General features: G+C 53.4%; 1 protein-coding gene across 1 annotated transcript; it reads left to right on the top strand.

Annotated features, from left to right (window-relative positions):
* The first annotated feature begins 2,706 nt into the window (after window positions 1-2,706).
* Window positions 2,707-12,034, top strand: SCN1B (sodium voltage-gated channel beta subunit 1). The gene is made up of 6 exons (XM_054589015.1): window positions 2,707-3,066; window positions 4,677-4,843; window positions 5,600-5,840; window positions 10,559-10,700; window positions 11,208-11,279; window positions 11,367-12,034. The coding sequence occupies exons 1-5, from the start codon at window positions 3,027-3,029 to the stop codon at window positions 11,272-11,274; spliced, it is 657 nt and encodes a 218-aa protein (XP_054444990.1). The 5' UTR covers window positions 2,707-3,026; the 3' UTR covers window positions 11,275-11,279; window positions 11,367-12,034.
* The last annotated feature ends 664 nt before the right edge of the window (window positions 12,035-12,698 follow it).

Here is a 12,698-nt window from a genome sequence, read left to right on the forward strand (position 1 = left end):
AGGAGGGGGATCTGTCCATTTTCTGGGGCCACAGTCACTGACGTGACCTGGCATTCCCTAGCACCTTCCACAAGCTTCGCATCATCGGGGTCCATTGCATGGGCTCCTAGGACAGACTAATGCCTGGTGGCATGGGTTCAAATTCTACCTCTGATACCTAGGCATGTAGCCTGGAGCTGGTCAGCCTCTCTCAGGTTTAGTTCCTCTTCTGTTCAGTACACATAAGAATAGCCCCAGTCTTCCAGGGTAGTTAGAAGTGAGTCATTCCCAAACTTAAGCCGTATCAGAATCTCATGGAGGGCTGATCACCAGACCAACTGGCAGAGTGATTCAGCAGGTCCAGGGTGAGCTGACAGCCTGTCCTGTCAGCAAGTTCCCAGGTGATGCTTGTCCAGTGATCCCATTTTGAGAACTGTTTTATGAGGATGCAAGAAGTTAATAAAAGTGGCAGCTTATAATAGGGTGACTATTCGTAATGTTACTCACCACAGAAAAGTTGAAGGGAGAAAAGTTCTTACATACTGAGCACCAAGTACAAACCAGCCTAAATGCCATGGTCTGATGTTCATTTAATTCACATACTAGCTCTATGAGTTGGAGACAAATAAATGCCTGATATTCTTCAACAGGGAGACCTGGAACCAGGTAGTTCCACATGTAGATGCAAGGTCATAACCCCTTCAGGACTCTACAATGGGCCATCCGCATGAGGCCACCTGGGCCCCTGTCTCACTGATGAGGGGATAGGCTTAGAGCTGAAGTCCCTAGTCCAGGTGGGACCCAGATCTGCCCATTCAAACCCTGTGCTAGTTCCAGAGCTATTGAGGGGTAAAGAGAAACCTTCAGCATGTCAGTGAGGCCGTATGAGCCTTTGCAATTGATGGCTTGGGGCAGAGGATGGGAGAAGGGATGTACCCCAGGTAGCAAACAGCAGAGCTCACTGCTCCTATCCTCTAGCTATGTGGTCATGGCAAGTTACCCACTCTGAGCCTCAGTTTCCCATACCCACCTGTAGGAAGAATTAGATGAATTAATGTTAGTAAAGTGCTTAGAGCGGTACCAAGCCCATAGCAGGTTCTCAGGGAACATCAGCTTGAGGGGCTGTCAGTAGGTGCTCCCGATCAGTGCCTGAGGCCTGTCCCCGTGCCTCTGCCCGCCACCCAGCCAGAGAGAGGGTTCAGAACAGCAAGAAGGTTATTTTCTGTAGGGGAATTTCACAAGCCAGGAAGTCGGTGCTGGCACCGAGGCCCAGACCACAAAGGTGTCCAGTGTCTCTAGCTTCCTGCCCCTCTGCCCAAGGCCTATGCCACATCCTGGTTCCTCGTGGCCAGCAAAGCTAGGCCAGGTGGTTTCTGGCCTCACCCCACCCAAAACTGATGGCCAGGACCTGAACAGTGACCCCCAACCAGAAGTTTCGCTCCCACCAGGGTCTGACAGCCCAAAGCCCCCACCCTCATCCTCTCCATTTGGCAGAACCTACTGATAAGACAGGCCACCTGCCATCACTAGTTGGGATTTCAGATCCACCTGAGGCCAGGGCCATGACCCTAGATTAGGAAGTGACTCAGCCTCAGTTTCCTCTCTGTGAAATAGAGATAATAATATAACTTGCTGCACACGTTTACAGAGGTAGAAATGGATTCAGCACATCACAAGAGCTCCAGCATTGGCATTTATTTATTCCTTTGACAAATATTCATCAAGCGCCTACCCAGGCACAGTTCACGGTGCTGGAGACACTGGTGCACAGGAATAATGTCCTCACCCTGGGGGAGTTTATATTCTAAGGTTAGAGGAACAGGCAGTGAACAGAAAAATGACATAAAAAAAGAATACAGTGTCTGGTGACAACTGCTGGGGGTGGGGGGTGGAGTAAAGGAGGTCAAGGAAAAGACCAGAGAAGCAGTTTCCTCAGAATGGACAGAAGACCTGACGAAGGTGACTTTGAAGCCGAGAGGTGCAGGAGGACCTGGAGTGAGCCTTTTGGTTACTTGGGAGAAGAGTGGTCCAGGCAGAGGGAAGAGCAAAGGCAAAGGCCCTGGGGCAGAAATGAGCTTGCTCTGTTGGGAAAGCAGAGATCTGGGCAAGCAGCTCAGGAGCGGTGGGGAAAGAGGAATAGAAGATGATGTTAAAGACAAAGAAGGGGCATCCTCCTGAAAGATAGCACCCAAACTCCCAGGGCAGTCTCCGCTTTGGATCCTGCTTCGCAGGGGTCTGGAGTTTCATAGGTAGCCCTACCCTGACCCTTCCTCCGCATGCTCACTTGGGTTCACACAGTGACCTCCACGCCCCGATGCCAGGGATCTCAGGGAGAGGTTACTTGGAGGTCCCTTCAAGACCCCCTAGACCCCGTGAGGATGATCTCCATAATGTGAAGTCTGAAGCCCTGCCCCCAAACCGCCCTCTCTGTCCCCTTGTGACTCTGGGGGTGACCTTTCTCAGACTCTGACCCTGGAGATTTCTAGCTTCTGGAGGGGCTGGACACTCAGGCCTTGCGCCCATGCCGGGAATCCGTGGTCCCTGCACCATCCGGAGAGGCCGGTGCAGCGGCGCCTCCGGGGCCGCTGCGGCAAAGGCTGGGCGGCCGCGCCCTCCCCCCGCGGTGATTCATCCCGCCCCCTCCCTTTCCCTCCTCCCTCCCGGGCCGCCGCCGCCGCCGCCGCTGCCGCAGCAGTGCGCAGGAGAGCACGGCCTGCGCCCAAGCGCCGAAGCGCCCGAACCTAAGGGGGTCTGGGTCGGGGCACCTGGTGGATGAGCCCGGCTGCGCGCGCCAGCGCAGCAGCCCGAGCAGCGGCCGCCGCCCCCGCGGCGGGGATGCCCGGACGCCGGGCCCCGGGGCTGGGCCCCCGGCGGTAACCCGAGCGGGGGGGCCGCGCCCCCCCTCCTCCCCCCTCGGTAGTCCCAGAGCCGCAGCTGCTGCGCCCGCGCGCTCCCGGGGACATTATAACCGCCGCCGGGTCCCGCCGTCTCTCGCTCGGCTATTAATACCTGCGGCCAGGGAGAGGGGTGCAGCGCGCAGCGCAGTCATGGGGACACTGCTGGCCTTCGTGGTCGGCACGGCGCTGGGTAAGTGCGCGGGGGCGCGCGACAAGGGGCACAGCGGGGTAGCGGGTTCGCGCTCGGGACCCCGGAGAGTGGGGTGAAGGCCGCTCCCGCTCATCCCCCGACCTGAGTCCCTTCAGAAGTTGTACGCGCCGGGCGCGGGGCTTGGGGGGAGGGTTGAAGGTGCCGGTGGTCCAGAGCCGGCAGGAGTCCTGCTGGCATAGCTTCGCGGCTTCGGGCGTCCAGCCGGGGGCGAGGAAACGCGGAGTCAGCTGCTCCCGGAACCCCGCAGGCTGCAATGTGACACCCACAGCCGCGGTGGGGCGGGGGGGGGGGGGGCGGGTTGGACCAGGGAGTGGGAGGGGTGGCGACTCCTGGAGACTGAGAGAGAGATGGAGAGACAGAGAGAGATGGTGGCAGGAGAGGGAAGGAGCAAGAGACGCAGAAGCATCCGGAGTACCCCGGAGTGCTCCGCTGGGGGACTGGGAAGATGGAAGTGAACGGGCAGAAAGAGACGGGAGAGATGCAGAGTTTGTCAGAGAGAGAGAGAGGGGTTAAGGAGAGTTCATCTGAACTGTGGAGAAAGAAAATTAAGAGAGGCAGAAAGAGATGGAGACACTGGTAGACAGAGGGAGAAATGGAGTTTAGAGGGGGACAGGGAAAGATGGAGAGAGAGAGCCGATAGTGTCCGAGACTGGAAAGAGAACGCAGAATGGTGGGACCTTCGGAGAGACCCCCAGGGGAGAGATAAAGAGGGGGAGTCAGGGTTAGAGAGATGGGAAGAGGCAGCAGAGGAGGAGGACAAGAAACCCCCTAGATTAGTAGAGGACAGAAAAAAGACCCAGAGCTGGAGCTGGAGAGACACAGCATTAGCTAGTGAGCTTCGGAGGGCAGGAGGGAGGTGGCAAGTAAGAATGTGGAGGAGGGACCCAAAGGCACTAGAATCCAGTGGAGGAGCAAAGCCTCTGAGGCAGGAAAGAGCTTGGTGAGTTTGGAGAAGCTAATAGGAGGCGGGAGCCTGAGGACAGAGTCAGGAGAAGTTGCTGAGGGGGTGGATGACACAGGAACTTGAGGGATTGGGGAGCAAGGATGGAGTGTGGGTCTGCCCTGGTTCCAGTGCCCACCTCCGTCTTTGAGGACTTGTCTTCTCCCAGCCTTCTCTGGGGCTGGCTGGCTTTGCAGAGCAGTAATGGTGGAAATGCCTGCCACCTTTAACTTCTGATGCAGTTGGAATTCCATACACACCACCTCCATGCTGCGGTATCTCGGGCAAGTGGCGTGCTGAAGAGGGATGGGCATGGGCAGCACAGACTCGGAGTCACTGAGCACAGCCCTACTGACTTGGGGCCTTCTCTTTGTCAGCCCACTGCTGGACCTTACCTAACATGGAATCTGCTCAGCAGCTTCCAGAAGCAAAGATAATTGCTTTCCTCACTATCTGCAGAGGAAAATTGAGGCTCAGAGCAGATGGGTGACTTGCCGAGGGCATGCAGCGAGTGACAGGGCCGGTCTCAGGGGCCAGGTCTGTCCATTTGTTATTGAGGGGAAACAGATGGTTTCCGAGGGGCCTGAGGGCCAGCAACCAGCAAGTCTGGCTTGGCCTAGGGTGATGGGTGACCCCACTGTCCCTGCAGTGTCCTCAGCCTGGGCGGGCTGTGTGGAGGTGGACTCCGAGACAGAGGCCGTGTATGGGAAAACCTTCAAAATTCTGTGCATCTCCTGCAAGCGCCGCAGCGAGACCACTGCCGAGACCTTCACGGAGTGGACCTTCCGCCAGAAGGGCACTGAGGAGTTTGTCAAGGTGTGTGGGCACACAGCCTGGGGATGGGAAGGTGGGTGTAGGTGTCTGAGTGAGGGCAGGATTTGGAGAGGGGATTGTTTGCTTTCAATAATGTGCTATCACTGATGACCTGGATTCAAGTTCCATCTCCACCACTAGCCAGCTGGTGACCTTGGGCAAGTTACTGAACCTGTCTGAGCCTCAGTTTTCTCCTCTATAAAGGGAGGGTGGTCATGGTCTCTAGTTCATATGTCTGTGTGAGGGTTGATTGAATTGATGCACCTGGCCTATGGTGGGCACAATGTCATCAGAATTATTTAGTACCAGCAAAAGCTTTTTGGGTGGTCGTCAGGGAGGAGAAGCAGAATTATTTGGACCTCATTTACATTATGTGTATTTTGAATTACATCAGAGGTGATACCATACACTTTTAGGGCAACTGGAGAATTGGGGTCTACAGCAGCTGCATCAGGCTGCCTCTGTCCATGCATGAGGTATGTGCTGGTGGTCCAGGCAGAATTGTAGAGAATCAGGGCCAGGAAAGCTGAATGGGGGCTGGGGAACGGGTGAGGAACGTGTATGAATATCTGTGAGTCTCAGGACTAGGGGCGCAGTCAGGGTCTGGGGCAGGCCAGGCATGACCTGAGCTCCACTGTGCCCTCCCTGTCAGCCCATGTATGTGTCCATCTGTCTCTCTGTGTGTCAGGGCAAGGGACAGAATAGAAATCTAGGTGGGGGACACGGGCTCATCAGTGACGCCCCCATCGCTGCCCCCAGATCCTGCGCTATGAGAACGAGATGCTGCAGCTGGAGGACGATGAGCGCTTTGAGGGCCGTGTGGTGTGGAATGGCAGCCGGGGCACCAAGGACCTGCAGGACATGTCCATCTTCATCACGAATGTCACCTACAACCACTCAGGCGACTATGAGTGCCACGTCTACCGCCTGCTCTTCTTCGACAACTATGAGCACAACACTACCATTGTCAAAAAGATCCACGTGGAGGTGGTGGACAAAGGTGAGTCAGGCCCTGCTGTCCCCTTGTCCCTGCTGCCCACCGGCAGCCAGATGGAGGGACAGGTGGCAGGTTGGGAACGAGCTGGCTCAGCCTCTGGGCCAGCCAACCACCATGGCAGCAGGGGGAACAGCACCTCTTTCCCCAGCTCCAGCTTTGGCCTCCATTTCCCTTCAACTCACAGAGATGTCACAGCAGGCCTCTCCCGTGGAAGCTCTGGGTGTGAACCCTCTGCTGCCTGTGCTGTGTGACCTCTGGCAGGTGCATTTCTGCCTCTGAGCCGAAGGTTTTGCTGTAGGAAAGAGGAGGGTTGTGGTATCTACCTTTCAGGGTATTGTCTGAACTGTTTCTGTGTTCCAGGGAGGTTGTGAGGATTGAGTGATATGCTCAGTGTCAGCTGCTGGCATGCCTGGCAGCAAGGCCTTGGTATGTGGGGGCAGTGGTGGCGGCTGTTTGTCAAGAGTGTGACAGTGGGAGAAGAGATATGAGTGTGTCACCTAGAGTAGTGCTTCAAGTCAACCATGCACACGACGCTCCAGGAGTGTAGTTAATGTGCGGGTCTTGACTCAGCAGATATGGGTGGGCCCAGGGTTCATCTCTGAAAATCTGTTGAGAGAGGCCAGCACTGCCAGTCTGGGGCCACAGTGAGCAGTAGGATGTAAGATGTTTTTGAACTGTTTCATTATTTTGGTTTCAGCTGTATTGGACCCCTTCTCTGAACCATCTTCCAATGGATGTAAATTGGAATTTTTCAGGGCCCTATGACCCATATTGGCTTAGAGAGTTAGGCAGAGATCCCAGATGTTGGACCACCAAAAAACCATGGCAGAGACATGCCTCGAGGCCCGCAGCACATACACAACATCATGGACAATGATCCTGGTCTTTCCTTTCTCTGAGACAGGCCTCAGCGCCTTACATAGAGTCCCTCTGGGCTGGAGCTCTGAGATGGGGAAGCCCAGGCTCAGGGAGATAAGATCACATGGCCAAGGTCACAGAGCTGGGACCTGAACTGGAAGCCAACCAAGCCTGTGTGATTGCCGTTTCTGTACTTGGTGTGATTCACTGTCTTCGGCTGGCAGCCAGAGCCTGTGGGTTTATTTTGATAATTAATATTTTTACATTTATTATCAAAGTGATCTAGCAAAATTCAATGCAGGAGATGTGTCTGAGAGACTCTGGTGTCGAACACAGATGCTGGGTGGGCAGCCACCCACCCGCACAGGAGACGGAACCCCGCCCACGTGAGCTGGGGGAGAGTGGAGTGGCAGTGACAAAGGTGCCCCCAAATACTGTGGCTTAAAGTCTGTGTATATTCTGTCTCTCAAATCAGCGCTGGGGTGAGGGGTCAGGATGGGGGAGGCTCAGTGAGCCCATCGACCCCCAGGTTCTTTCCGTCTTGCAGTTGTGGCCTGGCTCAGGCCGCCCCCCTCATCTTCATAGTGGATGCTGGGGCTCATGCACACTTGTGACTCAGTAAGGTCCCTCTGTTTTAAATGTTATCTATCATATTGCACTACCTCCCAGGGCCTATGTTCTTGACAATGTTTATCGTAATGTAGGGCTTTTTATGTTGTTTTTCCAGAGCCTGCGGTTGCAGCATTACCCACCATATTATAGTGTTGCCTTTCAGCATTGCCCACTATACTATACTATACTCTGCACTATTCATAATACTATTTTTAACACTATCTACCATACTATCATATTTTCATCATTATCCACCATGCTATATAATATTTTAAAATATCAACCATATTGTAATGTTTTAAAATTTTATCTGTTATACTATAATATATTCATCACTCCCCATACTGTAGTGTTTTTAGTATTACTCATCACACAATAGTATTCCTTTCACTACCCATGATATTAGTATATTATCATTCTTGGCCATGCCATAGTCTTTTCTATTATAGTTCACTCTCTTACTGCAGTCTCAACATTATCTATCAGCCTGTATTGCCTCCTGGTGATTAACAACTGCTGAGGAATGAACTGAATCACTTCTGAAGGAGGGTCAGTGGGTGTTGGTTGTGAGATCTTCACCGGCCTGGCAGAGCTGCACCGGGGTAGATGGTCGGAAACATCTGCAGTCCCCCGAAGTCCCCCAGCAGGAGTGGGGCTGGCAGATGAGGACATGAGGGCTAAGTCTATTTTGGATATGTCAGCCAAGTGGAAGTGAATCAGGAGGCTTTGGCTAGAAATAAGTGATCAAGATACACTTAAAAGTCTTAGGATTTGCAAACTGGAAACACAACTATACAATATCCAGAATGTTCTGAAGAAGAAAGAAAAGCTAAGAGTTGTTACAGTAAAAAGCGTGTTCTTGAAAAAGATCCGCCCTGCATTCTAAGCCTCTGGATTAACCTGAGATGATAATCTTCCAGGTGTCCAGTGGTCTGGATAGTGGACGTGAGTAGGTCTGGACACGTGAACATTCTTTTCCAAGTCCTCCTTAAGGGGTAATCAGAGCATTGCCTATAGGACATATGGAGTCTATCTCCAGTCATAATTGGAGAGTTCAAAAGTTTCCATTCCCAGGCTAGTTAAAGCAAAAATGGAATCATTTCCTCTGCCTCAGTTTACTTGATTTTAGTAATTTAGCAGCTTGACCACAGTGGCTCTGATTTCTTCAGCCTTTTGTCAGATGTCCCCAGTATGAGTGAAGAATGTCTTGAGGTGCAGCAGTGTCTGAGCTGGCAAAAAGTCTGGCCTGTGTGGGCACGCCAGGGAAGCTCCTGGAAAATTTGGAGTTTTCGAAGAGATCTCCCCAGAGCAGAGGCCTCTGGGCATTTCTGTGACCCCTGTGCCTCAGTTCCTCATCTGTGACATGGGGGAACGATGGTCCTCCCTCCTGAGATGTGTGTGGGTCGGTGGAAACTGCACTCGCTGTACAGCAGCTATTCCAAGTCTTTCCTTGGCTGTGGAAGCTTTACAGAGCCAATAGGAGCTCAGACCTGGCAGTCAGTTGCAGTTGGGGTTGAGTCCTGGCTCTGAGTTCAGTCCTGGCTGTGCATCCTTACTCAGCACCTTTCCCCCTCTCGGCCTCAGCATCCTTATCTGGAAAATGGGCTACAGAGCTGTGCCGGTCACTGCCCTAATCAGATTGGGAGAGCAGGAGATAACCCATGACTTAAATCCATTTGGGAATTGAGTTCCAGAAGCAGGGTTGAGAATTCTAGTGATGTGAGCTATATCCAACCTATATCATTATCAGTGCTCCTCTTAAGGTTAGCTAACATGGGAAGCCAGGACTCTCTCTGTCTTTGGGGTTGTTCTGAAGAGTCATTTATGGAGATGCTCAGATAAAGAATGAAGTACAGAGTCTGGCCAAGAGCACATATTCTCTGCATAAAATGCATTCATGAGATCTTTTGAGTGAATGAATGAAGTGTGGAACCGCGTCCCCAGCTCCTCCTGTGGGGAACTAGGGGAGAAACATGCAGCCATGCACCCTCCCTCGCTCTGGCCCAGAAAGCTGCTGCACCATCTGCACAGGTGAGCAGCAGAAAGTAGGCACTGACAGGGAGGAAGACCACATGGGCACAGCAGGGAGGATGAGATCCTGGCCAGCCAGAAGGGACACCTGCAAAATCTGGCCCAGCATGCCACAGTAGCCTTCAACTCTGGTCCCCTGGCTAAGTGTGCTCCTGTTACAGTTTAAATTTAGGCTCAATGAAAGGAAGCTGACTGTGGCAAGAGCCAGTGCTGTGGAAAGATAGAGGGTTTCTGGAAAACAGCTGCCAGTAACCAACACTTGGGCGGTGCTGCCTGTGAGTGTATCCAAGCACATGAGGGATGTTAACTGATGTTTCCTCTTCCCAGTAACCCTGTGAGGAGGCATGAGTACGATCATCCCCACTTTACAGAGAGGAAGTCAAGGCCCAGGGAGGGAGAGTCACTTGCCTAAGGTCACGCAACTATTAAAACGCAGAGCCAGAATTTGAAGCCTGGCAGTCATGCTCCAAATCCCATGCTCTTAACTACTTTGCTATTCTGCCCGGAAATAACAGTAATAATAATATTAATAATAGCAAACATTTTTAAAAAGATTTTATTTGTTCTTAGAGAGGGGGAAGGGAGGGAGAAGGAATGAGAAAAACATCGACGATGTGCAAGAGAAATGCGGATCAGTTGCCTCTCATACACCCCCAACTGGGGACCTGGCCCACAACTCAGGCATGTGCCCTGACCGAGTCAGTTGCAGGCTGACACTCAATCCATTGAGCCACACCAGCCAGGGCAATAATGGCAAACATTTATTGAGTGACATCTATATGTCAAGCCCTCTTCTAAGGATTTTTAAGGCTTTTTAAATTCTCACAACACTCTCATGAAAGCGATATTGTGAAACTGAGACCCAGAGAGTCTGAGTCATTTGCCTAAGGTCACACATCTGGCAAGTAGCAGAGCCAAGATTTGAACCTGAGCCTTCTGGTTGCAGAGCTATAGCTCTTAGGCACCTACAGCCACCTGACTGACACAGATGCACCCTCAAGTTACACAGAGAGGAAGGGTGAGATGATCCTGAAGCCCATCCCCAGCTGGTGATTAGTAACAGCGATGACTCCAGGGAAGCAGCATATTCCCATTTGCAGACCAGGCCCAGGGAGGCCGAGCCACTTGCCCACGCTGGCACAACAAGCCCAGGGAACACAGGCTGTCATGCTTCCCGGGCCGGGCCTCAGCTGCCGCTTACTCCTGCTTGGCCCTTGCAGCCAACAGAGACATGGCGTCCATCGTGTCTGAGATCATGATGTATGTGCTCATCGTGGTGTTGACCATATGGCTTGTGGCAGAGATGGTTTATTGTTACAAGAAGATCGCTGCTGCCACGGAGGCTGCTGCTCAAGAAAATGCGTAAGTGGGGTTGGTGAGGATGGATGAGGTGAGCCAGGACACCCAGGACGTCCCAGAGGGGAGCAGGAGCTGAGTGGGGAGGGGGCAGGGGAGCAACCCAGGGCACCATCTGCAAGTCGTTCTTGGAGGGGGGCATTTGTTGTCAGAGACGGATAAGGTCGTGGTCAGGTCCCAGACCCCTCCTACCTCAGACTCTCAGCCCCCACTTCTCTTGGGACCCAAGGTTCAGGCCCAACATCCCATCCCCCAGAGATACAGGAGTCCAGGTCCCAGCCTCGTTCTTTACCAGGACCCAGAAGTCTGAGCCCTTAGTCCACTCCTACCTCAGACTCAGGGGTCCCGGTCCACCTTTCTTGTGGGTCACCAGGAGTCTGGCCCATAGTCCCCTCCTTTCTCTAACTCTGGAGCCCCATGTACTTGGGGCAGGGACCACAACCCTCCTCAGTCTCCTGGCAGTGGGCCAAACTGATGAGGGGGTCACTGTCAACCCGGCCTTTGTCCTCACAGCTCGGAATACCTGGCCATCACCTCAGAAAGTAAAGAGAACTGTACGGGTGTCCAGGTGGCTGAATAGCCCCGGTAAGGTGGATAGGTGGGCGGGGGCTGGTGGGCCTGGGAGGGTGTCAGTTCATTAGGTCCCTGATTCTGTCTCTCCCTCACCTTTAGGCCCTGGGCTTCGCCTCAAGGAAGAGCCAGCCCTAATTGGGAACATCCGGGCACAGCCTACCCCTAATGGGGGTTGGCCATTCCTGGGCCTCCACAGCCTCAGAGTCCTGCCAGCGGAGCCTCCAGGGTGGGAGGGGGCAGGGGGCTTGGCTCACACCCCTAATCCAGCCTTCTTCCTCCTGCCCACTCGCCCACTCTCGCCATGCATGATGGGTAAAGCAATACTGCCACTGCCCCCACCCTTGCTTCTGCTGCCTGTTTGGGGGGGGCGGTGAGGTGGGGGCAGCAGCTCCGCACCCCTTCTTCTTGCTGATTTGCACACTTTGGCCGCTCAGACACGCACTACAAGGCCCAGCTTCTCCCTGCCCAGCAGGGTCGTGACAGGCCGGAACAGTTCAGGGCAGGGGGTTTTGGGACCCACTTAAACCCTCACCGACATTTCTGCTCCTGCTTCCTCTGGCTGGACCTGGGGTCCCTCTCCTGTGATGCACTCTTGCCCGGCCCAACTCCACCCTCTCTCACCAGCCTTGGATTGTGGCCACTTAGAAAGGGGCCCAGTCAGCCTCGTCTCTTTACACAGGTAGTTTCGTTCATGAAATAAAGATTCTTGAACTTGATTCATAGTCTCTCTCATGAGCCCAGTTACCCTCTACACCCCACCCCCAAATCCAAGAGCCTCAGTTTTCCCAGGGACCTGCCCTCACAGGCAGGTAGGGGGGCCTCTCTACACATGTTAAAGGATAAGGACAGGGAAGGAGCAGGTGGGTGCGGCATCTCAGGCTCAGCATCAGCCGGAAGGCCCAGCAGGTGCATCCACTTAATGCTTGATTAATGTGGGGTTGGGAGTGTCATTAACTCAGCAGGGACCATGAGCGGGAGGGAGTCTGGGAGGGAGGCCGGGAGGGAGCCAGGGAGGCAGTGCGGGAGGGGTGCTGCTTCTCTGGAGAGAAGAGGCAAGGCAGCAGTGGTGTGGGTTCTTTGTGTTCCAGGCCAGCAGTGTTGACCAAACTGCGGATTATAAATGAATCAGGAGGCTTTGTTAAAATTAAAAATGGCAAAGTTTTATTCAAGGGTCTTGGGTCCAGAGTGTTCTCAAGAAAAGAGAAAAATTGACAGTTTTTATAGTAAAAAGTATAATGTTGAGGGGAAAAAATCAGTTCTGCACTCCTGGCTTCTGAACAGGTCTGAAATCGTGATCTTCCAGATATCAGGGGTCTTGGATACACGGACCTTCTTTCCTAAGTTCTCCAGAGGGTTATCTGTAGGATTTATCTATATCTCCAGGCATTGCCACACAGCTCAGAAGTTCAAGTTCTCAGTCTAGTTAAAGCA

Source organism: Pteronotus mesoamericanus, unplaced genomic scaffold (assembly GCF_021234165.1).
Source record: "Pteronotus mesoamericanus isolate MK-2021 breed Mesoamerican mustached bat unplaced genomic scaffold, CSHL_Meso_final scaffold_165, whole genome shotgun sequence".
In the NCBI taxonomy this organism is placed as follows: domain Eukaryota; kingdom Metazoa; phylum Chordata; class Mammalia; order Chiroptera; family Mormoopidae; genus Pteronotus; species Pteronotus mesoamericanus.